Source organism: Sceloporus undulatus, chromosome 1 (assembly GCF_019175285.1).
Source record: "Sceloporus undulatus isolate JIND9_A2432 ecotype Alabama chromosome 1, SceUnd_v1.1, whole genome shotgun sequence".
Taxonomy (NCBI): Eukaryota; Metazoa; Chordata; class Lepidosauria; order Squamata; family Phrynosomatidae; genus Sceloporus; species Sceloporus undulatus.
In genome coordinates this window covers 240,183,242-240,207,626 of record NC_056522.1, presented here as the reverse complement: position 1 = coordinate 240,207,626, position 24,385 = coordinate 240,183,242, and the positions used below count along the sequence as shown (strand labels likewise).

Here is a 24,385-nt window from a genome sequence, read left to right as displayed (position 1 = left end):
CAACTCTTAGCACCAGGAGTTCATTAAAAAGAGACATTCAGATAGATAGATAGATAGATAGATAGATAGATAGATAGATAGATAGATAGATAGATGATACACAAAGAACGTTAACCAACTGTGGCAAACTCACATGGGATGGAAGTGTCCATGAAAGCAAGGAAAGCAAGGGTGGGCTTCCTGCTAGACATTTAAGTCAGACAATTGACATCATGGCTTCTGCATTGGCCTAACACAGTCACACACAGACACAGAATAACATTTCAAAGCAGGACTGGATTGTTTGGGAATGCTACAGATCACAGTTTATGTTGAGTGTAGCAGATTTGTGGGGGGGGGGGGGTTTCTTGCTCAGATACTGAAAGACACTGGCAATTAATGATGGACACTGCATTTTCAAAGAGTACTACTGGCTGGAAGACGCTAAGGGAATCTGCAGCAGGCTTTCTGAATTAGACTATTCTATGAAGACATTCTTTAGAGACACCAAACTTTTCTTTGTTCAAGTGAATTTAAAAAACTATAAAAAATAAACCAGCAATTCGCATAAAGCTTGGTGATTTTAACAACAACAGAAGGTCATCAATCTAACAGTTTCTTAAGAGGCTACTGGAATCAAAGTCAGAAGAAAATTGTTCCTTCCTAAAAGGATATTCCATGGCTCTTGTTCCATTCCACATATTCTCCAGTGGGCTACACCAACTTGGATGTATCCAGAGCCCATGTTTCATGTACCCAAATTTAATGTCTTAATCCTGGCTGGAAATGTGTCACAATGCTTCTTTTATGTGAAGTACCTCATCTTTTATTTTGTAAATCTCGCAGGACTTTATCCATTGAAAGTTGCAGATTGCATATATTTCTCCATATCACAGGAAATGCAGACAACACTGATCAGCCCCGAAGCTTAGAAACCAAAAGCTTTAGCATGGTGGTCCATAAGGCTTGTTTTGGGGATGTCATTCATGCTACCATAACTTGTAGGTATGTGAAAGATGTGCCTGAATGCATTACCGGCATTTCTCTTCCATGTCCACTGAGTTTCTGAAAAAGTACTGGGTAGTCACATACCACTCCACACAAGTTTAGCACATTATGGTCAATTCCTGAACTATCTTGGCATCAGACAAAAAGGAGCCGCTCCAGCTTTAAATATCCATAGCAGTAAGTGCCATTTCAAGCTGAGGTCCTCTCAAAAATCCTAGACAAGATAATCCATTTTCCATAAGCATTGGGTCCACTTAAGGAAATGTGCTACTTGAATGTAAGACCACTGATAAAGAGAAAATAAAAGGCCCATTGTATAATATTTACATCTAGAGATAGGGCCAATATTTGGTCCATAAACTCAATTTAAAAAATAAAAATCATATTGGAAGTAATCCAGTTTTTGAGAGATCAGTCCATCATCAGCTGTTAGTAAAGGTCCTTCCAGGGGAGGCCTCAGGCCTGTAGTCATATTTATTCAGCGTACTGGGATAATAGGTTGTTGTGTACACATTCGTTTGCTGCAAAGGATAGAAGTTGGTCCTGTCATCTGGTATTAAATTGTTCTTGTTAAGTGTCTGTGAAAGAAAAACAGAGACATTAATGAAGAAATTCTCCCTCTCTCTTCCTTATAACCAGAATTCTCACCTGTTCCTTTTCCTAGTGCCATTTTCTCTGGTACCTTCCCTCTGTCTAAAGTGTATCTGTATAACCACTTTGTAACTTCTACAGACATTTTCCATTGATGAGGGGGGTCACACCTATTTCTTGCTCTGTCAGTGTTATGTGGAGAATCTTCTCTAAGTACCTACTAGAACCCAAGATCCACATACAGTGGACCCTTGTTATACACTGGGGTTTGGTTCCAAGATCCCCTGTGTATAACAAAATCTGTGTATGCTCAAGTCCCATTAAATATAATGACATAGCCAAATGGTGTCCCTTATAAAAAATGGAAAATCAAGGTTTGATATTTGAAATTTATACTTTTTTTGAACATTTTCAAACCATGGATGCTTGAATCCTTGTATAAAAAATCCATGTATAAGAAGGGCTGACAGTATGAATCCAGACTCAGGCACACTGATTCTCCAAGTAGGTGGCAAGTTACTCGGACCCTGGCATTTTTTATCACTCAACATCATGCAATCCATGCTGGGCCTAACGAAGAGGACCTGTACACTTTGAGACAGACTGCTTTTATTAGTTTTACTTTAATTCCCTCCCAGTAGTGGTCGTGAACCAAAAAGGCATTTCACTTTGCTTTGGAAGAGCAGGTGCACATTTACCTGATCTCCATCTCCACTGGTAGATATCCAGGTTTGGACCCCCCGATATTAAGTGTGTCACTTCTGTAAGCTACAGTACAAGTAACAAGGCATGGTCACATGTGAGGAAAAAGGGGGTTTGGAAGAAAATCAGCAACCAGTTTACAAGTACAAGTGCCAACAATATGGAGAGGGGGAAAATGGAAATGAAATGCAGGTGTACTTTTAATTGCCCATGTTTCAGTAAGGGGTTTCTTATTTTCCCTATTGTGCATTTAGGAAAGACTTCCATTTAACTGTATCATCAAAGAGAAAGGTGTTTCTTGCTACCCATTCTGTAAAAATTCATTGTTAAAAACAGATAGTTCATTTCAATATGCATGAACAGGAATCCTATTGGTTAATCTCAACTAATTTAAGCAAGAAAGGGCGGGGGTTTTGTGTTTTTTAAGGATCGTCCCCAGAATATCTGTGGACTGTCAGCATGTCACTTTAGGGGTGTCTAGTCCTACATACATATACAAGGAAATGTTTGCATATCCATGGTTTCCTAGCTAGGAAATTGCTACAGAAGAGGGTAAATGCACACAAAATGCTTAGTGTACAAGAGGCTTTTAAATGTTGTATCAACTACACAGAGTGCCCATAACAGGGTGGAAAACTTGCAGCATTCTGGGTCTTTATGAACTGCAACACCCATCATCCCTTTTCATTGGCTATGCTTGTCCAGGGCTGCTGGGATCTTCAGTCCAACAACTGGGGGTTACATTTTGCTCTCCCTAACCTACCTTGGTCAGTATTTTTAGCAATCTCCCATGGCTCTGAAGTCTTTTCTGCGACTAACTTGATGTTTAAATGAGTCCTTAAATGGTTTAGTAGTCCCACCTCCCTGCTCTTTCATATCTAAAGGGAGGACTGAGAGAATAAATCACTTTTCCTAGAAGGGTTTTGTAAAAAACTAATTTCATGTTGAAAAAGTTTCTGTACCTATTTTTTAGAATCTTGAAGTAAATATATTTCTCATTATTGCAATTGAATTATTTCATGCAAAGCTTCTTAACAAAAAGTACATCTGATCAGAGGCACTGCAGTTGGATCCTGCACACAAGAGGTGCACTGCAGATGAACAATGTCACAAAAGAAGCAAAGAAAACCATTTGTTTAAAATCCAACAATCAACTGCAAATCATAAACCCAAGATCCCATCACAACAGCCAGCCAACCTGTTAGAAATGAATATGTCAAGCAAACACTGTTCACTGACCCTCTGCTCAAAAGATCCTGCTTTACAGTGTGCAACTGACTGTCCTGACAGCTTGTAGCACACACTAATTCCACCATATTGAAAAGAGAGGAAGGCCAAAGCAACTGAGAAGGTGGCGTATTAAAGTGTCTTCAGGAGTAAAGTGGACAAAGAACTCCAAAATAGTTTAAAGTAAATGTCTGACACTGAATCTAGAAAGATCTGGACAAATTGCAGTAATTCATTTTAACAAATTAGGTTTTTCTCTGGTGTGGTAGTGTCTATTCTGGAGACAACCCAAATTCAGTTTACCAAATCCCTAGTCAGTTGTGTAAGTCAGAAACATCAGAACTGTGATACTCCTTGGGCTTCAAAAAACTGCAGGACACCCACGGTGAATGGTTTCTGATAATCTGGGAAGTGGCTCTCACTGATAAATTAACAACACAATTTGCTAAATGCTAAAATAAATGTTAAAATGTACGGCTTTTAAACCATGATTAGATCTGTAAAAAAGTGGCTTTGGTGATACTTATCTCATGGCACCATCTCTGGCCCATAGCTGCTGCCTGCGCCAAGCGCAGTTAGGACACCCCTTTTCATTGATGAGGAAAAACTGTCAATGAGCTCACAATCAGACTGGTCCCCAAGTGCAAAACATCACTGCCAGGGCAGTTGCATTTATTGACAGTCACAAGATGTCAGTGTCACCTGTTCGCAAGACCTAATAAACCATTGCCTTTATTTTTTTTAGAATTTCTTTTCTTTTTCTTTATAAAAAACCTCCTGGAATTGCAATAGTGGAGCTCCAGTATTGCACAAAAAGTGAAAATAAATATAAATATAAATAAAATAAAAAAACCCCAAAGACATGCTGAGTAGGGCAGGAAGGCAGGGTTAAGAGGGAGTCAGGAAGATGGCAGAATGGCGGTGACAGTCCCAGTCACGCAATTGCGAAGACATGCGGTAATGGCTATTATACAAACAGGTACAATTATGTTTTCATTGATCACAGCGATTGCAGCAAGAACAGGGCTTGTGCAGTAAAAGCCCTTAAGACACTCACAGAGTCAACAGACCAGCATCCACTGAGCATACAGTTCTGAGGGAACAACAACAAATAACAGCAGAAAACTCATCAGGATGTGCTTGTAAGACAGACTGAAATATAAAATGTGTGTTCATCCATTCTAAAATATATATAGAACCTACAGTAAATAATGTAATAAACACTGTTAAATATTATTAATGCTTGATGCATGTTTTGTATGTTTAATTTATGCTTGGTTTATCTTAGTATTATCTTCTATTTCTTAAAGAACTTTATTTTCCAAACATGCAAAATGGAAATATAATGAAATCAGGCAGTATAATGGAATCAGTCTAAGAGATTTTTCTTGCCCACTCAAAAGAGTAGTAGGAAAACTTGACTAAGACAGACCCCTGTTTCAAGACACAGGTCTGTCACCACTGCATGCTGTTTGGACCCCAGTTTTTACACCAGTGAAGGAAAGGTTTGCTGACAAAGATATAACACAAATAGTCTGTACGAGTTTACAATATATGGGTTAAAAAAAACCCAAAACCTTTCCCTCAGTGATCAACCTTTCCCAGCCATTTTACCACAGAAGAACCCTTGAAATAATTTTCAGGTCTCACGGAACCCCTGCTTAAAAATCATTATATCGACAGTTGAAAAATAATTGTCTATCTATCTCTATCTATCTATCTATCTATCTAATCTAATCTATCTATCTATCTATCTATCTATCTATCTATCTATCTATCTATCTATCTATCTATCTATCTATCTATTTCAGTTACAATCTCTTGTGGCTCCTCTAGTTACCTCTAAGAAAACCCTAGAGTTTCAAGAGAACCCTATCTGAGAAACCCTGTCATCTTTCCCAAATCTATCCATCTTGAGTCCTCGAAAGCTGCTTCAGCAAATGGGCTGCCAGGAAGTTATGGCTGTTTGTCAAAAAATCCCATTACTCAATAGAATATCTACACTCCAAGATATGTTTTTCACCCTTTGGAAGATTTTTCTTTTAATTACATGATGTTCACATATAAGTACTTGCAACTGCAGGTCATTTATGCCAGGAATAAAAGCCTGTCACGTCTGGACATAATCAGAAAAATAAGAGCAGGGAAGGAAATCATTGCTGCAACTAAAAAGGAAAAAAAAGGTAATTATAATAATCCTTACATGTGTCATAAATGTCTTTTGGATTTCAGTACAGCTCTTTACAAAATATGGTTGGCACCTTATTCAGTATTTATGATGCTGTAAGGTAGACTAAGATCTCATAAGTTTTGCTGTTCACATTTAAGATTGTGGTAACATTGCCATGACCACAAATGCTCTCAAGAGCAGAGTTTACTGCTGCTGCTCATCTCACTGTGGCTCACTATTGGGAGGGAATGGACACACCATCCTTCATTGTCCTGCTCACCAGCACCAGTCCTTCTGTTGTTGTAGTTGTCTGGATTTTAAGATTGGTGTGTGTGTGTGTGTGTGTGTGTGTGTGTGTGTGTGTGTGTGTTAGACCGTGAGAGAAATTGTAGTTACTGAATATACTCTTGACTTAAGTCAACTTCATGTATAAGTTGAGGGTAGGTTAAGGGGACAAAATTATAGATGTTGATATGACCCATGGATATGTCAAGGGTAAAACCTAGGGGCATGTAACAAGGGAGAACATTCACCAGGGAATGATTCCTTTTTGATGATAGTTAAAGTATAGTGGTCCCTCCACCTTTGCTGAGGTTAGAAGTAAAGGACCCCCATGAATGTGGAAAAAACACACATTAAAAAAGGCTATTCTTATTACTTCAGAGAACTTCTCTCTAGGAATCTCCAAGTCAACACCTCCCAGGGGTTGATCATAGAATCATTCTGGAGGATCTACAAATGCCTAGAGAAGTGTTTTCTCTAGGAACTTTTAGGTTCTGCAGCACAACTTTATGGTCAACCTCTGGCAGAGTTGTGCTGGAGGACCTAGAGATTCCTAGAGAGAGCATATTAATCAAAACCACACATAATCAAATCCTCAAAAGTGGAGGGCCAACTGTACAGTTCTTACATTGATCCATGGACTCAGGTTTTTGGGGTCAATTGTTTGACTAAAATTTCTAGATTTATGCATGAGTACATACAGTATGCCATAGTAAGCTATGTTTCCTGTGCAAGATCTCAACCTGAACATTTGTTCATTATGCTTCCCATAAATAGGACGCTCACTCATTTCTGAGCCAAGTCACTGGTAAGGGTCAAAAATGGTCAGCTGCAGTGTTGCCCCTCCATTTCTTTCATTCTGTGGTCACTGTCAGTCAAGTAGGTTTTGAAAGATTCTAAAGTAGTCCTAAAACAAGCAAAATCCATATGAGCAGCTATAACATTTGGACTGGGGTGGGGATGGGATTTGTGTACACACCATGACTAAGCTATCCAACCATCTTACCATCTTTAACTTTCTAGGGGGGAAAAGTTATAGTGGCTGGACTCATGCATAGGAGATACACGTGATTCACCAGTCCCCACTTAATGGAAAGCAGCCACTGCAATAGATGGAGATCCAGTCCCCTGTCACTTGGGAAGCAGCTGACAGATGTTCCAACCCTCTCCCATGGTGCAACAGGCAGAAGTAAAGTCCCTGTTGCAATTCCTCCTTGTGCCAGAGACCAGCCAGCTGCTTCCCGACTGATGGGAACAGACTCCCATTGATCACAGCAGCTGCTGCCCAGTGGAGGATGACTGAGGGACTTTCATAGCCCTTATATAGCCCCCAAACTAAGCACTGCCACTTCCCCTTCCCCTTCCTCTGCCTCCTCCTCCTCCTCCTCCTCTTCCTTTTCTTTAACGCTGGCTGGCTAGGATCCTCTATGGCAGTTATGCATTGATGACTGTTTCGTATTCACGATCCCTACATAGCCCCTGGTTAAGAAATTGTCATGAGTATGTAACTCTAGGTTACCCATTTGTAATTGCCACAGAAGATTCCAGCCAGCCAGCCAGCCTTGAAGAAGAGGAAGGAGGAAGGAGAGGAGGAGAAAGTGGTAGCACTTATGCTAGAAGTTGTCAAAGCTGATGGCATGCAGCTTTTCCAACCATAGTTACATGCGCATATCAGCAAGCAAAATTGCTGAGGTAGCAAATGGCTGCTAATACTCCACATAAACTTGATAGAGACAAACCCTGAAAGCCTTAAGTGGCAGCATCTGCTGATCTTAAGTAAGACACATGTGACAAGCCCGCCTAGGTCACTGCTGCCACCGCCATAAGATAATGACACCTCTGTGAAATGCATCATTGCTTCACTAGTGTAATCTTCACCGCATGAGAGCCACACCTCCCTAGGATGGTTGACTGCTCAATTTGATTCAGCTCAGTGAATTAAAGAGGGTCGGGGAAGACACTAATAGCTTCCCACTAAGCTGTACCGCTCGATCTTTTTTGTTCCTCCTCAGTAAGCCTTCTTCCTTACCCTTCCTAGCAGACATTATGTAAATCAAGAGCCTTGTGAAGCAATATTTAAGAGCCACAGCCTAGTACAATGAAAGGAATTCTTCCTTCTCTGAGTCATTCCTTAACACCCCTCCCCAAATCACCATAGCCTTTTGTCTTAGACTCTTATCATTGATGATACTCTTTACTAACCAAGCAGTAAACATTCTTAAATGCCACTCTGGTGTGCATGTGTGTCTTTTAATACAATTCACTAGCAGCAAAATTTGTATTTCAGTCTGGTTCATTTCAGCGTGCTGTGTGAGTAGAGGGAAGGCAGTTTGGTATTCGAGCTGGCTAGCTTAACCGAAAGCCACACCGTGCAAAGACGATGTCACAGAGAAATGGTTGCTAACTTTCCAGACTGCTGCAATTTATCAGCTTTTGACTGATGACTGAACTGTACACAGATCCCTGTTGCAAGCTGAAATGATGCACAGCAGAAGGGTCACCTAGACAGAAGGCAAACTCTCGCTGCAGTGATATCACTGCTTCGGCTGTGCCACACATGGGGATAAAGGGCAAAGAAGGAAAGAAGCCAGTAGAAATTGAAAGAGCAACCTATCAAATTAAAAGATAGCAGATTGCCATCGTGTGTTTTCCAAGGGACAGAAGAGCCAAAAAAATCTACACAATGTCTTGGCCAGACACAAACTTCTCCTGGGAATGGGACGGTGGTTAAAAATCTGTTTTGTTATCTCTAGGCTGGAAAAGAAAAAGAGGAAGTAGAGAGAAAAGGTGTTATTTTCAGTAGCAGTAGAAATGGCCATCCACAAGGGAATAAGACATTAAGAAGACAAGCAATGCTTTGGAACATCACATCTCCTTTCTAGTTTTATTTCTCATTTCACAGCTGCAAGATGTACCGATATTTCCTCAAGATTGCTGCTTCGTTTGAAATTATTATTTGGAGGCGGGTAAGAGGGAAGAGTACAGGCACTGCTTCTTGATTCACAGCACTGCCATTTTGAAACAGCAATGTATCTTTTGGTGGCTAATGAACTGTGGGTCACAGCCTCTAATATCCCTATAGCCAAGGGTACTGCTTCAAAATGATGTAACTCAGCCCCATACTATTGACAGGAGGAAGGCTATATTGGAGAGATGTCCATCTTCTATGCCTAAGAGCTACATGCTAAGCATTTCCTGTAGCTGAAAGTCACAAACCTAGGTTCTGCCAATCTTTGTGCATAAATGTATGCGTACGCATGAAAATGAACACTTAAAGCTGCCTGGCCCACAGCCATTGACATTTTCCTTTGGTTAAGACTCTTGTGGCTTCAATTACTCCCTTTATCTTCTGACGCATCACCTTTTCCTCCTGATTTCTACCCCCCCCCCCCACACACACACAAATCTCTTTTCAGGATGGATGGCTGATACTGACAACATAAACAAGCTCTGAAAAGGAACAGCTCGTCTTTGCCTTGGATTTTCTGTGTCTTGAACTGCTTGGGAGCTGTAACTGAGGGTAAACAATATGGAACTGTAACTGAGCTTTGAGTTAGTTGGCCAATCCGGTTATAGTGCTGGAGGATGATTAATCTTTTGTTTACAAATCCCTGTAGAAGTCTGTGAATGTTCAGCACTGCAGCTCTATTCACAGGCATTAAATACTTTGATGCTTAGGTGTGCTTTAGAAAGAATCCAAAGACTTATCCAGTGCCTTAATCCCTTTTTAAATCCATCTATAAACTTGCACTCATCACTAGCAAGTTTCATAAATTAATTATGTGTTTTGTGTCAAAAGTACTTGTACTGCATATTCCACATGCAGCTAATACATATTCCAAAGGCATTAGGATACCTACCAGTTTATTTTCAAACCCATTCGTAAGGAATCCTGTTTAGCGATTTCTTCTTCTTCTTTTTTTTTACCAGTGCAAACATACTTAACCCTTTTAGATGAGCTGGCCGCCATGGCTCCAGTTACACTGGACCATGCCATAAAAGTCTAAAAATTGAGGGTCTGTATTATTATTATTTTTTTAAAAAAGAAGATTCAAACTGCACACTTTGTACACATGGATCTCGTCCCTCATTTTGTTTTCCTGTACAATACATACATGGTTTTGTATTGGTCAGAAGAGGGTCAGGATAAATGGGCAATTTTTGCAATGAAGGCAAATCAGCAGCTTGACCCTGTAAATATCAGTAAACAATTTATTCATAAATTATCTGGAGTCACTGACAGGCAGTTAGGAAAGCAAGCTGGTGGTTGATGCAGTGTATTCTAGACAGTGAAAACTTGAGGCAAGTTGCTGAGAGATACAAATGGATGACTAGGCAAGAAAGATGTTCAGTGAGCTGAACCCACTTTGGTTTCATCCAAATAAATGTCACAATTTAGATCCCAATGAAATGAGTGCAGTTTATCTGAATCCAATCCAATGGATGTAAGTAAGTGGAAGTGAGGTTGGGATTTAAAAAAACAAACACCTAGCTTCATATTTACACCGATGGAGATGGAACAGTCTGCCACTAACCAGGAAAATATTGGAGTTATGATGGACAGCTCATGAAAATGTCAACTGCCTAATGCACCCATAAAAAGGGAAATTATATACTGGGGATTACTGGGAAGTGATTGAAGCTTCTTCTTCTTTTTATTGAAAGGGCAGTACTGAAATGTTTTTATGCGAATCTATGATGTGGCTTAATCTGAAATACCATGTACAGTTCTTGCTGTCCCATCTAAAAAAAAAATGCCGCACAGCTGGGAAAAGGTGTAGAAAGGAGAAACCCATGTTATCAGAGGACTGAAGTGTGATCCCTGTGAGAAGTTAAATATGATTTCAGCATGACATAAAAGCTTTTTGAAATTATGAGCCATATATGCAAAGTAGGAAAATAGAGTAAATGGATTTCTCAGCCTCCAAAAAAACTTATAACCCAGGATTATCCAATTAAACTGAATAGTACTAGCTTTAAGAGAGACAAAAGTACTTTTCCATCCAACACACACACACACACACACACACACACACACACGGTGGTTCCTGCCACAAGATGTAATGATGATCACTGCCACATACTGCTTTAAAGAGAATTAGACATATTTTAGATATACTCACTATTTCTCATCATAAATACAAAATTATTAAAAACATTGTGCATAAACTTACCATCAGTCTATATGTATAAAGAGTATATGAAGCATAAATAAATTTCACATTTAGACTTGGGTCTCTTCTCCAACGTATCTCATTATTTATATGCAAATATCTCAAATTCAAAACACTTCTGGGCCCAAGCATTTCAGATAAGGGATACTCAACCTGTAAGGGAAGGTATGAGCCTTTCAAGCTCTCCTGGGTAAGTTTCTCAGTAGCATCTTGTTTGCTTGCCATGGTTGGAAAGAGATTCCAGATCAGATGGGCCCTAGCTCTGACTAAACTATGAAGACATAATGCTGCCTTGAGCCTATCCAAATCTGTGTTATCTACTCCAGTTGGCCACAGTTCCCTAATCTTATGGCAAAAGTTCTTTGCAGACCTGGATTGTGAGAAGCTTTTACCTAGCAATGCCAAGAATTAAAGCTGCTACATCTGCTTGCAAAGCATGTGCTCTGCCACTGAGCTATTTGGACAAATCCTCTTGAAGTTCTCTATCCTGGACATGTTTTGTGCAGAACTCTCAAATATCCACATGTGAGGTACACCCACAGACTCACAAAATTAGAAATGGGAGCTGGCATCCTGTTCAGTAGTTATGGGATTGTAATCTGGATCTGTAATCATGCAACTGCTAGGGATTCACATTTACAGTAATGAATAACCAAATGTGACCCTAAAATCCTACCTTCTAAGCCTGGCATCACCCCAGCTAAAGGATTTCTAAGAAGCTGCAGACCAGGATTCTGTGAAATGATATATGCAGTGCTCTCCTAGTTGAGAGGCAGACTGAGAGAAGCAGTGGAAGCAGTAACCAAAGGGGTCTCTCCAGCTACCTGTTTTCAACATGATCTTACTACCAGGTGAGGGCTGCAGATATAATTCCCCAGCAACCTATGTGCAACCTCAGAAACCCTTGCGCTGGGTCATTGTCAGGCTGAAAAGGTGTTTTTTGGGGGGAGTAGCATAATCAGAGACAACTATGAAGACAGAGCTCTGTCATCATGTCTGAAATGCAGGATGTTGGCTTATATATTCCTTGCACATATTTAGTTCTGAGGCTAAAAAGATTATTGTTTTAGACTGGATAACTTGCTTGTTGAGAGTATTTTGGGAGTTTTAACCCCAGAAACAATTTTTCCAAGTTATAAGCTTGTCCTCATAGCCTGTTCAGAAGTCTTATTCCTACCTAGTTAGCTGCCCTTTGAATATTTTGATCAGCCAAAAATACTGGCAAAATGAAAACTCCCACTCGTCATGTTTGGGATCCATGCACTCCTGAGCTGTAACTCTTATGTGCACAGTCTTTTTGATGTGTCCTTTCACTCTCTAAAACAATAGGTGTGTATGCTGCATCAGCTTGTGTTACACAACTTGGCTGGCCAGGTGGTGGCATAAAGCATTTTTATCACAATGCACAATGTAAACAACTTGCATTGCAATCCGCCTCCATACTGAACATACCACAGCACTGTTAAAGCACATTAGGAATCCTAAGACGCCCTCGTCACGTGCTAGGATTGCCTCAGGGCACTGCGGGTTCTTTTTACTCTGCAGGGAAGCCGTGCAGTTTGGAGGCTGCGGCTTCCCTGCGAAGAGAAAACATGCTGTTGTTGTTGTTGACTGCCCTCAAGTCGGCCCTAACTTAAGGCAATCCTGTGGGTGAGACTCTCCAAGACTCCCTGTTTTCAACTGCTCTGCTCAGGTCCTACAAATTTAGGCCTGTGACTTCCGTAGTTGATTCTCTCCATCTGGTATGTGGTCTGCCACTACACTCTAGCTTTCCTAGCATTATTGTCTTTTTGAGTGAGTTGTGCCTTCTCATGATATGGCCAAAGTACAGCAGCCTCAGTTTTGTCATCTTGCCTTCCAGGGAGAGTTTAGGCTTAATCTGTTCAAGGACCTATTTGTTTGTCTTTTTGGCCATCCATGGTATTATCAGCACTCTTCTGCAGCACCATATCTCAAATGAATTTACAGTAGACAGGGATTCTCTCCCTACTTTGGTTAAAAAACAACAATAACTTGTTAGCAGAACCCTGAATGCTCTTCACAAAAGGAGGGAGGCAATGAGGAAGAAGAGAGGCAGTATCTAAAAGGACTTCTTTTTTTCTTTTCCATATTCATCATCCATGTCTTGGCATGTTATCGTCTGTGAAAAGACTGATGAGTCAATGCCATCAGGAGTATTTACAACTCATCTGCATCAATATTCCTATCAGCTGAAATGCCTGAATCATGATTGTGTAGGCACCCCACCCCTTTGGAATTAAATCTTGTTTTGCTTTAAATGTATTTGCGGTGAAAGCAAAGGCAATGGCAATACTATAAAATTATATGCTCGCCACTCAGAAAGAAAGATCCAAAAGCATAGGGTGGGGCTCACAAATACCAAAAGAGATGTTTTTCAAAATCTCTTTGTCTCTATAGCCTATGGCTGCAGCTACACTGCAGGATTAATGCAGTTTGACATACGGTAGTTTTAACTTCCATGGCTAAATGCTATGGAATTCTGAGATTTGCATTTTTGTGAGATATTTAGCCTTCTTTGTCAGAGAGCTCTGGTGGCACAACAAACTACAAATCCTGGGAGTCCATGGTATGGAGCCATGACACTCAAAGCAGTATCAAACTGCATTAATTCTGCAATGTGGCACCAGCCTATGACAGCAACACAGTGGCATATGGGGGCATATTGCTCACCCACAGCTCTTTTTCTTTATCTCCCTCCCTCCCTCCCTCCCTCCCTCCCTTTGTTCTCTCTGTATCCCATCCTTCCTCACAGAGAGCCTGGGCCATATGTGAGACAGGGGTGTGCTAGGGTTAGAAAGGGGCATCCTTTCCAGACGCCCCCAACCCTAGCACGCGCGGAGCGTGCACAAAATGGCGGCGGCCGTTCCACACGGCTGCCACCATTACGATGTTACGACCGCGCGCTTCTATATGGGGCGGCGCGGACGTGACGTTGTCACGCCGTGCCAAGGCAAATAGTGCGCCCCTTCCCCAGCCAGAAAAGGAGCTCTGAAACGGAGCTCCTTTTCCGTTTGTGTTGCTGGGTGCAGCCTTCAGATGGCTGCGCCCAGCGACGCAGAGGAGAAAGGGGCCAAGTGACCCATTTCTCATCTTCCCCGCCGCCATGGGGTGTCCTCGGGGCTTAAAGCCCCAAGGACACCCCTTTCCAGGCTGCGGGGAAGAGGCCTTTTGCCGCTTCCCTGCAGCCTGGAAAGCGGCGGATCAGGGCCTCAGTGGCTGCCGCTCTGGCCACTGAGGCCCTGATCCGGCGGGGAAAGGGGTGGGTGCAGGCCGCTGCTTTTCAGCGGTCTGTAACCCGCTCTAGTATATGATTGAATGTCAACTTCATGTAGTATCAGGTCATTGTATTAGCCACTATATCAAGTTTAGGTTCTTTGTTGTCAGATATATATATATATATATGGTTTGCTGTTCTGCCCTTCTTTTTGTCTTCCTCTTTATTTCCAGGCTATGTAATGAGCAAGAAATTGTAGATGAGGGAGAGTATTTGGATGTAAAATTGGTTACTACTAACAGAGAACAATTTGTATACACATATGGTTAAATGTAATGTCAGTCGTACAGACACACTGAGTCCTAAAGACTAATTGAAGTGACCATGATTTCTCACTCACCACACTTACCTTAAGTTCCATTGATTTCAAAGGGCTTAGTAGGACTAATGTGGGATTTAACCTACTGAGAATGTTTGTAAATGTATTTAAAGGGTTAGGGTTAAATAATTCATTCCCATTATCCTACAATGTCATTTAAATATGTCTACTAATGAAGCGCATGTCCTCCACTGTGCTATTTATAACAAGTGTCCACTTTGCAAAATCACAAGTTCATCTGTGTCTTTTTAAAAAGCTCAAGTGACCTAGACTGGACACAACAAATGTGATGGAACTAATGTTTCAGCCATTATTCATCTAACAAAGTTCATTATTGTGAGGAATCAATGTTCTAATAAGCTTTGTTTTAATGCTGACTACAACACCATGCCTATCACTTACCTATAAGAAACCCTACTTATATCAGGAGAACCTGCTCAACCACCCTCAAGTTTGCAAGGTGAGCCAATTAAGATAGAAAAACTACATCTTTTCCCTAGTTTTCTCTCTTAAATTATTCCTCAGCAGGTTCAGAATGTCTACTGTTCCTCTGTCCCTTTACTGTAGTTGTGCCAGTCTCCTTCTAAGAATGATGCACTGGTTCCAAGTTATAATATATAAAATAGTGTAGTAAAATAGTGATCCCTTATATAAAATTGGCAAGCACCTTGTTTTCTTCATGCTGCAGTTAATGGTTGACTCTTTCCTTGACTTGTAGCATCTCTTGTTCTGTTTTAGCATCTTCACCATTATTATCTTCAGGAAGATATAGAAAGCAATTGCTTTCTTGTAGTAGTCCTGAATCTCTTGTGTCTGGTTTGCTCCTGACAGCCACTGTCCTCCAGGGTACTCCCTCAGCGTTACAGTCCTCTTCATTTTCCACGGCTGTTTCTATCTGTTGATTCTGTAGAATTAATTCTCCCTCTGTTTTTTTTCCAGAAATCCCCATGTTCTCTGATGTATTGAAGAGTGTTAAGATGTTGCTGAAGTGTACTGACCTTCTCTTCCAAGTCACCAGCTTGCACTTGCTGCAAATGTAGTCAGAGAGGTTTTCCAGCAAGAAAACAATGTATACACATTCCAGCAGATTACTACAAATCATTCTGCCTTCATCACTGCAGTTAATGTCCCCTCCCCCCTTTAGATGGTAGTAACTGTTTGGAATAGAACTGTGTGCACCACTGACTCAAGAGCTTGCTTCTTCACCCAATCTGGGTTCCTTTCCACTCCCTGCAACTTCAGTAAAGGCTTCTAGGAACAATATACGGATGAGATGCTCTTTCTCCAAGAGTTCTGTCTCCTGGTCTCCAAGCTCAAAAGCTTGCTTCTTCACCCAATCTAGCTTCCTTTCTTCTCACAGAGTCTTCAACAAAGGCTGCTGGGAAAGAGATACAGATGATCTGTTCTTCTTCCCAGAGCTCCATTGCTGGGATCATCTCCTTGTTCCTCTGGTCTACATACAATCTCATCTTTGAGTGGCCCAATGTATCTCCATTTTTACCATGGTTTCTATCATGCTGTTTTCTACAGAACAGCAGGCTACTTTTCAAGCCAATTTCCGTCTCTTCCATTAAAGTACTACCTCTTGAGTCCTAAGCTCAACCCAACTGCACCTCCACTATCTTTGGCCTACTATCCAGCTCTCATTCTTTCATGTTCACTTCCAACTTATCTTCCTAATGTTTACGGCCTTAATTTGTGGGCAGAAATTGTATCACATTGTTATAAGCATTGCATTTAGAAGCATCAAAGGAATGTTAGGTTCCCTTCCTACTCAGGAGTAGTCTCACTGCATGGCTGAATGGGGTAAATGATTTCAGAAGTGTCTAAAACTAATGAATGAAACTCAGATTGTGCTTTTATTTCTATATAGATCAATATTTATTTAATTAGCCAAAAGAATGAAAGAGGATAGAGAAAGCAGGAGGAGAGGATGGGAGAGGAGGAATTTAATTTGTGTGACATGACTTACCTTCTACAAATTCATGCTGACTTGCACTTAGCTAAAGTGCTTTCTTATTAACCTGACTCTAACTTTCAGTCACTATAATCTTCCAAATATATATTTTTAATTCCCTACATAACACAGCAGAGTTTTACAGAGAACCTCAACATTTCTGAGTTGAATGTAAGTAAGGAAGAATGAGACTCCCAGTGCCCCTTTGGATGTAGTCATTTATATTGCAGCAGCATCCACAAAAACTGAAGAGTTTTCATAGTGGACAAAGACAGCAGATGAACACAGAAGCCCCTGAGGAAGGAAGGAAGGAAATCCCAGAGGAAGTAGGCTGCAAGCAGGCACTCGAGCAATAGCCAAGTTCAAACTGTAATCAGAACAATTCTCTTTAGCTCTGACTTCATTCTTCGCAAAAACTATCCCAAATTCCTGCCTAATGAATGAAACCTTGGATACTTGAGACAAGTGCAGGGACCAGAGAGAGAAATAAAGCATGGAAGAATTTCATCTTTAGGTGAACATCCTATTTCTAGATCTCAGAATACTTTTCACAGAAAGCTTGCAGATACAATGATTCTATCTCAAGACCAAAATATGTATCTACACTGGTATTACTGAAATTACAAATATACATTCAGAGTGATGTGTCTACTGATATCAACTCACTATAGAATTAGGTGCAAGACATATACGAAAGTTCATACATTCAGCAGGATCTAATAGTATTTTCTTTTCCTGGACTATAGCTATACAGATGGGTGGCATGCAGCCGCCCCTTTTCGCCCTGGATCAGTGCTGCAGCAACTGCATGCAGTGGCACTGATCCGCTCCCTGGAGGAAGCAAAAAGAAGCCGCCCCAAGCAGCTCCCTGGAAGGGGTGTTATAAGCGCCGTATCTTGGGGTTATGACGCCCCTTCTGTGCTGTGCCGTTTGGGTGCTGCAGCGGAGGTGCATCATCATGGCACACAATGTCTAGAAGAGTGCATGCCAAAATAGCGCCTGAGAAGTGGTGTAAGGGCTTGCAGCGTGCAGACGCTCAACCCTCACCCCACCCACAGGCTGGCAAAAAGTGTTGGTCTGTATAGCCCCTACGTCACTTGAAGCTGCAGATGAGTCAACAGAGACAACAGAAAAAACGTATAGAAGAACAACTTTCAAATATAAGGGGGGGAAAATACCGGTTCTCTCTTGGTAGGTAATTTTTTGGAAGGACATCCATTCCGCAACAGAATTATTGGGTTATATAATATATATATATATATATATAACAATGAGAAGACTCTTGCAGTGATGGTGAATCTTTTGAGGTCACCGCTCCAAGGGTGGAGCTTCCGCCCTCCGGGGGCAGGGGCCCGTGCGAGAGGTGGGGCTTCCACCCTCTGAGGGCGGGGCTTCCACCCTTCAAGGGCAGGGCTGCCACCCTCCAGGGGTGGAGATTTCCCTCGTGCCCTTTCCCGGCCTCCAGCTGTCTCTGAGAGACAGCAGGAAGTTGGGGGAAATTGGGGGAGGGGTGACAGGTGCGCGCCTGCTCCTCCTGCCCTTCCCTTGGCCTCCAGCTGTCTCTCAGAGACAGCTGGGGACCAGTAAGGGCCTGTGGGGGGCAGGGGCAAAGGGTCCGCAGGCCCTGCTCCTGTCCTCGGGGCTTTGCCAGGCCGGAGGTGTCCTCCGAAGGACACCTCCGGCCTGGCGAAGCCCAGCGGGGAGGAGAAGGAAGAGGAAGCCGGCAGCCCCTGCTCCTCTCCTCAGGGCTTCCTAAGGCCGGAGGCATCCTCCGAAGGACACCTACGGCCTGGCGAAGCCCCGCTGGGAGGAGGAGGAGGCCGCCCACCCTTTCTTCTTTGGCCCTTCCCTCTGCGCCAAAGAGCTCCACGGAGCCCTTTCACACAGAGCAAAGGGGGGCCGAGGGGAGAAGGGCTGGGCACGCGTCCCAGCCCGTTTCCCTTCGGCCCTGTTCTCCACGTCAAAGGGCTCCACGGAACCCTTTCGCACAGAGCGAAGGAGGGCTGAGGGGAAAGGGGCTGGGCACGTGTCCCAGCCCCTTTCCCTTCAGCCCTGCGCTCCACAGAGCCCATTCGCGCAGAGCAAAGGGGGACCGAGGGGAGAGGGGCTGGGCACGTATCCCAGCCCCTTTCCCTTCAGCCCTTCGCTCCATGCGAAGGAGCTCCATGGAGCCCTTTCATGCGGAGGAATGGGAAGCCGGGAGGGAAGAGGGTTGGGAGGAGCCAGACGTATGCACCTGTGTCCTTCTCCCAGGCGCCATTTTCTGGCTTCTCGCTGTCTCAGAGAGACAGCCAGAAGCCCAAAAATGGCAGGGAGCAGGCGGAACGGGCACACACATGCCCGTTCCGCCTTCTCCCTCGCCCCGTGCCTGGCGAAATGGCAACGCGTGCCACCTGTGGCACGTGTGCCATAGGTTCACCATCACAGCTCTATTGAAAAAAAAAAAAAGAAGCAGAGTGGATTTTAATATTAAAATCGTTGGTTCCTGGAGGAATAAAATTAAATACTTGATCTCCTCTCACTTTTGTAAATTTACTTTGTATATTTTTTTTGTTGCCCAGTTGCATAATATTTTCTTGAAAGTTATTTCCCTCCCTCTTCTCTTCCTCAAATATTGGGTTTGTTTCAAAATAAAAAATAAAGAGCATCTACAGGGCACTTGCAGACGTGTCTTCCCATTTTCTTGTAGACTAGTTGCAAAGAGTAGCATTCATCATGACTGACAGATCCTCCTTTGCTCTTCTAATGGCAGTCCCATGGGTTATTCTCATCCTCTTTCTGCTAAGCTCCAGAACATTTTTCTAAGGGCAGGTGTACATGATCAGAAGAATAATGTAGTATAACACTCTATCACTTACAAATATAGGCTGGAAAGGAAGCGTAATGATGCCAAATGATTGAACATTCTCCAACATTAATGAGTTCCTGCCCAAGAGCATTGACATGCCAGGAGGAAGAGCTGTAGCCAGCCTCCAAACAGGGAGTATTTTGACATGGGCAAATAATTCAGTCATGCAGTCTTCCACCTGGATGATAAAGTAATACAGTGGTACCTCGGGATACGAAATACCCAGGTTACGAAATTTCCGGGATACGAAAAAATCCCATTGGAAACAATTGTTCCGGGTTACGAATGTTTTTTCGGGTTACGAAGAAAATTTTTGGTGCTTTTCGGCGCTTTTTCGCACGAAACGCGGCTTTTCCCCATTAGCGCCTATGGCAATTCGGCTTACGAAGGCTTTTCGGGTTACGAAAGCGGCCGCGGAACGAATTAATTTCGTAACCCGAGGCACCACTGTATAGTTCTAAGAGGACTATACCATATAGTTTTTCTGCTTATGTCTCAGCTGAAATCCTGCACTGTCAGATTTAATGCTCATTGTAGTTAATTCTGATCATGCCACCTCCCCAAACTGCACTTTTACAGACTAGCAGAGCCCCAACCAAAAGGTTTCTGAGGTACTGCAGATTGGGAAACTGGGAAATTACACCTGCAGCACTCTCCTGATTATGGGTTGTGTCAAAAATAGGCAGCTGGAGAGACCTCTTGGGGTTCTACCACAACTGCTTGTTTCAATGTACCCTCCAACAAGGAGAAACCTTCAGGTGTCATTTTCCACTGCAGCCAGATGTACAATATCTCAAAAACCCTTTGGATGAGATGTTGCCAGGCTGAAAACGTGGGTTTGGGGGATTATTTTGGTTGCTAACAATCATAAATGTGAATCCTCAGCAATTACAAGACTGTAAGCCTAGCTTACAACTTTCTTGCTACTGAAGATGATGCCATCTATATGTATCTTATTTTCCAAGAACAAAGAATTTCTGGATAAAGTGGAGTAAAATCCTCTAGTCTGTATTCTTTCTCTCGTTTACCAGACAGAGGTAAGCACAACTGTGTACTCGGCAGCTCCTGAAAACGTCATTCTTTCTTGCTCTATTAGTGAGAACATTTAAATCTCCCTTGGCAATATATTTTTCATGCTAAACTTGGTAAGGAATTATGTGAAGAAACAAAACACATGATTCCCTTAACTTACAGAAAGAATCTTTAAGCCATACCAGCAAGAGTCTGGACATGATTAGGTCCTACTGAATTATTTTTCCAGACATCTCTTTGACATCTAACTTCTTAAATTGCAAACTAGAATTATTACACGTGTATCAATAGGTTAAAAAGGTAAAGGTAAAGGTTGTCAGAGGGCGGTGCTCATCTCCATTACTAAGCTGAAGAGCCAGCATTGTCAGAGACTGCTCTGTGATCATGTGGCCAGCATGATTGCCCAGAATGCTGTTTACCTTCCCACCGAAGTGGTAGCTATTTATCTACTTGCATCTGCATGCTTTCAAACTGCTTGGTTGGTAGAAACTGGGACTAGTGATGGGAGCTCACTCCATCATGCGGTACCCGGGCTTCAAACTGCCAACCTGCCAATCTTGCAGTCAACAGAATCTGCATCTTAACCACTTGAACCACCACATCCCTTATCAACAGTGCTACAGGCAAAGGCTAAGCCTTTTATAACCTAGGTTATAAAAGGCTTATAAAAAGGTCTAGATTATAAAAGGCTTAGCTTTTGCCTTGGGCACTGGTAAAATAGAGAATTCTCACTTCAGTAAAGGGATAGTCTTTGGCATGCAAAAATGTCCACAGTGCATCCCAATGTGCAAGAGAGCTCTATCAATGGCATGAAGCATACACAGTGCCCTGGACTGAAGGTCCAAGTCCTGCTTCTGCGGCACGCCATACACAACTGCTACAGTGATGAGGCACAGAAATCAACATGCAAGTCTTCAAGTGAGAATTGGAAAGGTCTGGTTATCATCCACATTTATTTGTTGGCAGTTGACAGAATTTTCATTTGAAATTTAGTAACTATGGGTCTGATAAGCTGCATCTGAAGAATTTAGCAAACCAGCTTGAACACACACACACAGACATCTCTAGTATCTTGAAGGGCTGTTATCCCTTCAAACCGTATTTGTCCAAATCTAAAAGATATGTTAACATTCTTTCCAAACAGTGCTCCCCACCTGGAAACCTTTAAAACCATTGTCACGATTTTCTCCTGTGTCACCAGGAGTACTTTCAAGCACTACTTTCCAAGGAGGCTCAAAACTGGGAGTGGCTGTAATTGCTTTCTGCATCTTCTCCTTGTTGTTAAACCTATGAGTTTATCTTTGTGGTCTTACGCTCTGCAACCTAATGGATTGCTTTTAAAAGTCATTTCCCCTGTCTATATGTTACTTGGTTGATTACAGTTGCTGGGTGCTTTATTATGCGTTAATTGCTACCAAGAGACTTGTTAGCATGTCAGGTTCATTCTCTGACAATGGAAATTCCAGATTTCTATTGAAAAAGAGGTTGCCAAGGCACTTAATCCACAGTGGAGATGTTTTTCTTTTAAAAAGGGCAAAGAAACAAACAAAGCATTTGGTCATACAAAGATGTTTCATGTAGCCATTACATTTATAGGCATAGATAAGCAGACAGGCAAAGATGTACAAATGCAAAAGAACCTGTATTTGATCTTTCTGGCAAACAACACCGGAAAGTATTCAGATGGAGAACTGGAAATGAAAGGGAAATGACCAAAGATAATTTACGGACAGAATTGAAATAATGAGGGAAAGGATAATATGTAAAAACACATGCAAATGTGAGAGACAGTGCAGCCTAATGGTTCCACACCTGATACTGAACTTTAAACAATATGTTGGGACATGCCTCCAAAATTTAGATATTTAGATTAGGAACCACTGGCTTGAACTGTAAACACAAACGCACAATGTTCAAAACAGACCCACTGACAGATCAAGCTTGTTACCTTAAATTCCATAGGTGTGTATTTCTCATTCTTGGGTGTTGTGTTGCCTTTGTAATGGAGGTGGTTGGGAGTAGTAGGATGGATAACAGTAGACTCCTGAGATTGCCTCTGGCAGCGCTGGCAGTAAACGTAGATCACAAAAGTTAAGAGGCTAGAGCCAAAGAAACAGGAGACCCCTGTGGCAATCAGGTGGATGAGGCTAAAACCTGAAGGAGACAGTAACAAGGAGTGCTGTGGTCAGGCACACAGAAGGGCAAATCAAATCCATGCTTTCCACAGCAATATATTGTTGAAAACAAAAGATGCTATTGGCTTTTATTATTACTCTGTGCTGCAGGCAAAACATCACAGGATTTCATACAATGTTAGTCCATACAATTTTGCTACTATCCTGACTCCACTTCCAAAATGTATCATGCAGGATATTCTGTCTCACCTGACTCACATCACCCATAATTCGCATGTATAACAATCAACCATTTCTTTTCTTGGTTTTCCCTATGATCCCCACATGGAGAGGGGTACTGTGCTACACCATTTTTTGCTGTTTCTCTATGGCCCCATAGGACAAGTCAGTATCAACTACTGGACTTCAATTGGGAATTCTTGCATAATAAATATGTCCTTGCCAGTAAAGCCACTCATATTATTATCCTTATAAGAAAAGGATATTTGGACTACTAAGAGATGAATGACAGCACTGGACAACTACAGGGCAATTTTCTGCTTTCTTGTCAACATGGGACAATGCAATTTTGAAAGCAGCCAGTGTCTAACATTGCAACTCTGATTGGCAGAAGCTTCCCTCCCTTACTTGTAGTTCTGCTCATTGTAGTTCTGCTTTAATGGAATCATATCTTGCTTTCTTAAAAGCCTTTCTTTCTCCCTCTGTTGATACTGAAACTAAACATCAAGCTGACAGCCAAAAGAAACAAGGCATACCAACAATACACATGAATGGGTTCCAAATAATGTGCATATCATGGCAATAGGAAGATGAAGAAAACTCACTATCTCTTTGATCAGAAGGGGGAAAGGCTTTTGGATCTGCCTGAAATACTCAGGGAAGGGGCTGACAATGTAGTGGCTAATAAACTAAGGCAGAAATAAGGCCAGCTCTGAGGGGGCCCTGTGCAAAGTGCCTTCTGGTGGGAGTCATCATCCCATCAGTGATAGAAGCCACAAGAAACAGTGTTTCACAAGATTTATCTGCCCATCTGATATTCCACAAAGTGACACTGTGGCTGCATCCGCAATACAGAAATAATCCAGTTTGACACTGCTTTAAGTGCCACGGCTGAATGCTATTGAATTCTGGGAACTGTAGTTTGTTGTGGCACATTGTCTCTATCATAAAGCTCTAAATTGCCTCCACCACTGATTCTGGGAGGAAGACCTCCTCATCTCTTTTAGCTGAGGGGAGCCAAGGCAAGGGGCCCAAAGGATGCTAAGCAAGCCACCCGCTGCCTAGGGTGCCTCTAACAAATGCAGGGATGCCTTCCATTTGCTCAGCTTCCACCTCCCTTCACAAGCCATTGAAGATTCTTTCTAATGTTTAGGTGGAATCTCTCTCAATCTCTTTTTTTGTAATTTAGATCCACTGTTTCGTGTCCTAGTCTCTGGAGCAGCAGAAAACAAACTTGCTCCATCTTCTACATGATATCTCTTCAAATATTTAAGGATGGCTATCATGTCATCTCTCATTCTTCTCTTCTCCAAGCTAAACATACCCATCTCCCTAAGCTGATCCTTATAAGGATTGGTTTCCAGAACTTTTATCATTTTAGTTCCCCTCCTCTAGACACCTTCCAACTGGTCAATACCCTTTTTGAACTGTGGTGCCCAGAAGAGGA

General features: G+C 42.1%; 2 protein-coding genes across 3 annotated transcripts in view; one reads left to right on the top strand and one right to left on the bottom strand.

Annotated features, from left to right (window-relative positions):
• Positions 1-24,385, top strand: part of SEC22A (SEC22 homolog A, vesicle trafficking protein) — a 1,054,631-nt gene that overhangs the window by 128,072 nt on the left and 902,174 nt on the right. The window lies entirely within an intron of this gene.
• Positions 7-24,385, bottom strand: part of SEMA5B (semaphorin 5B) — a 558,977-nt gene continuing 534,598 nt past the window's right edge. The window contains 2 exon segments of the mRNA XM_042445089.1: positions 7-1,565; positions 22,533-22,738. Of these exon segments, the coding sequence (XP_042301023.1) occupies positions 1,410-1,565; positions 22,533-22,738 (362 nt within the window). The 3' untranslated portion in view covers positions 7-1,409.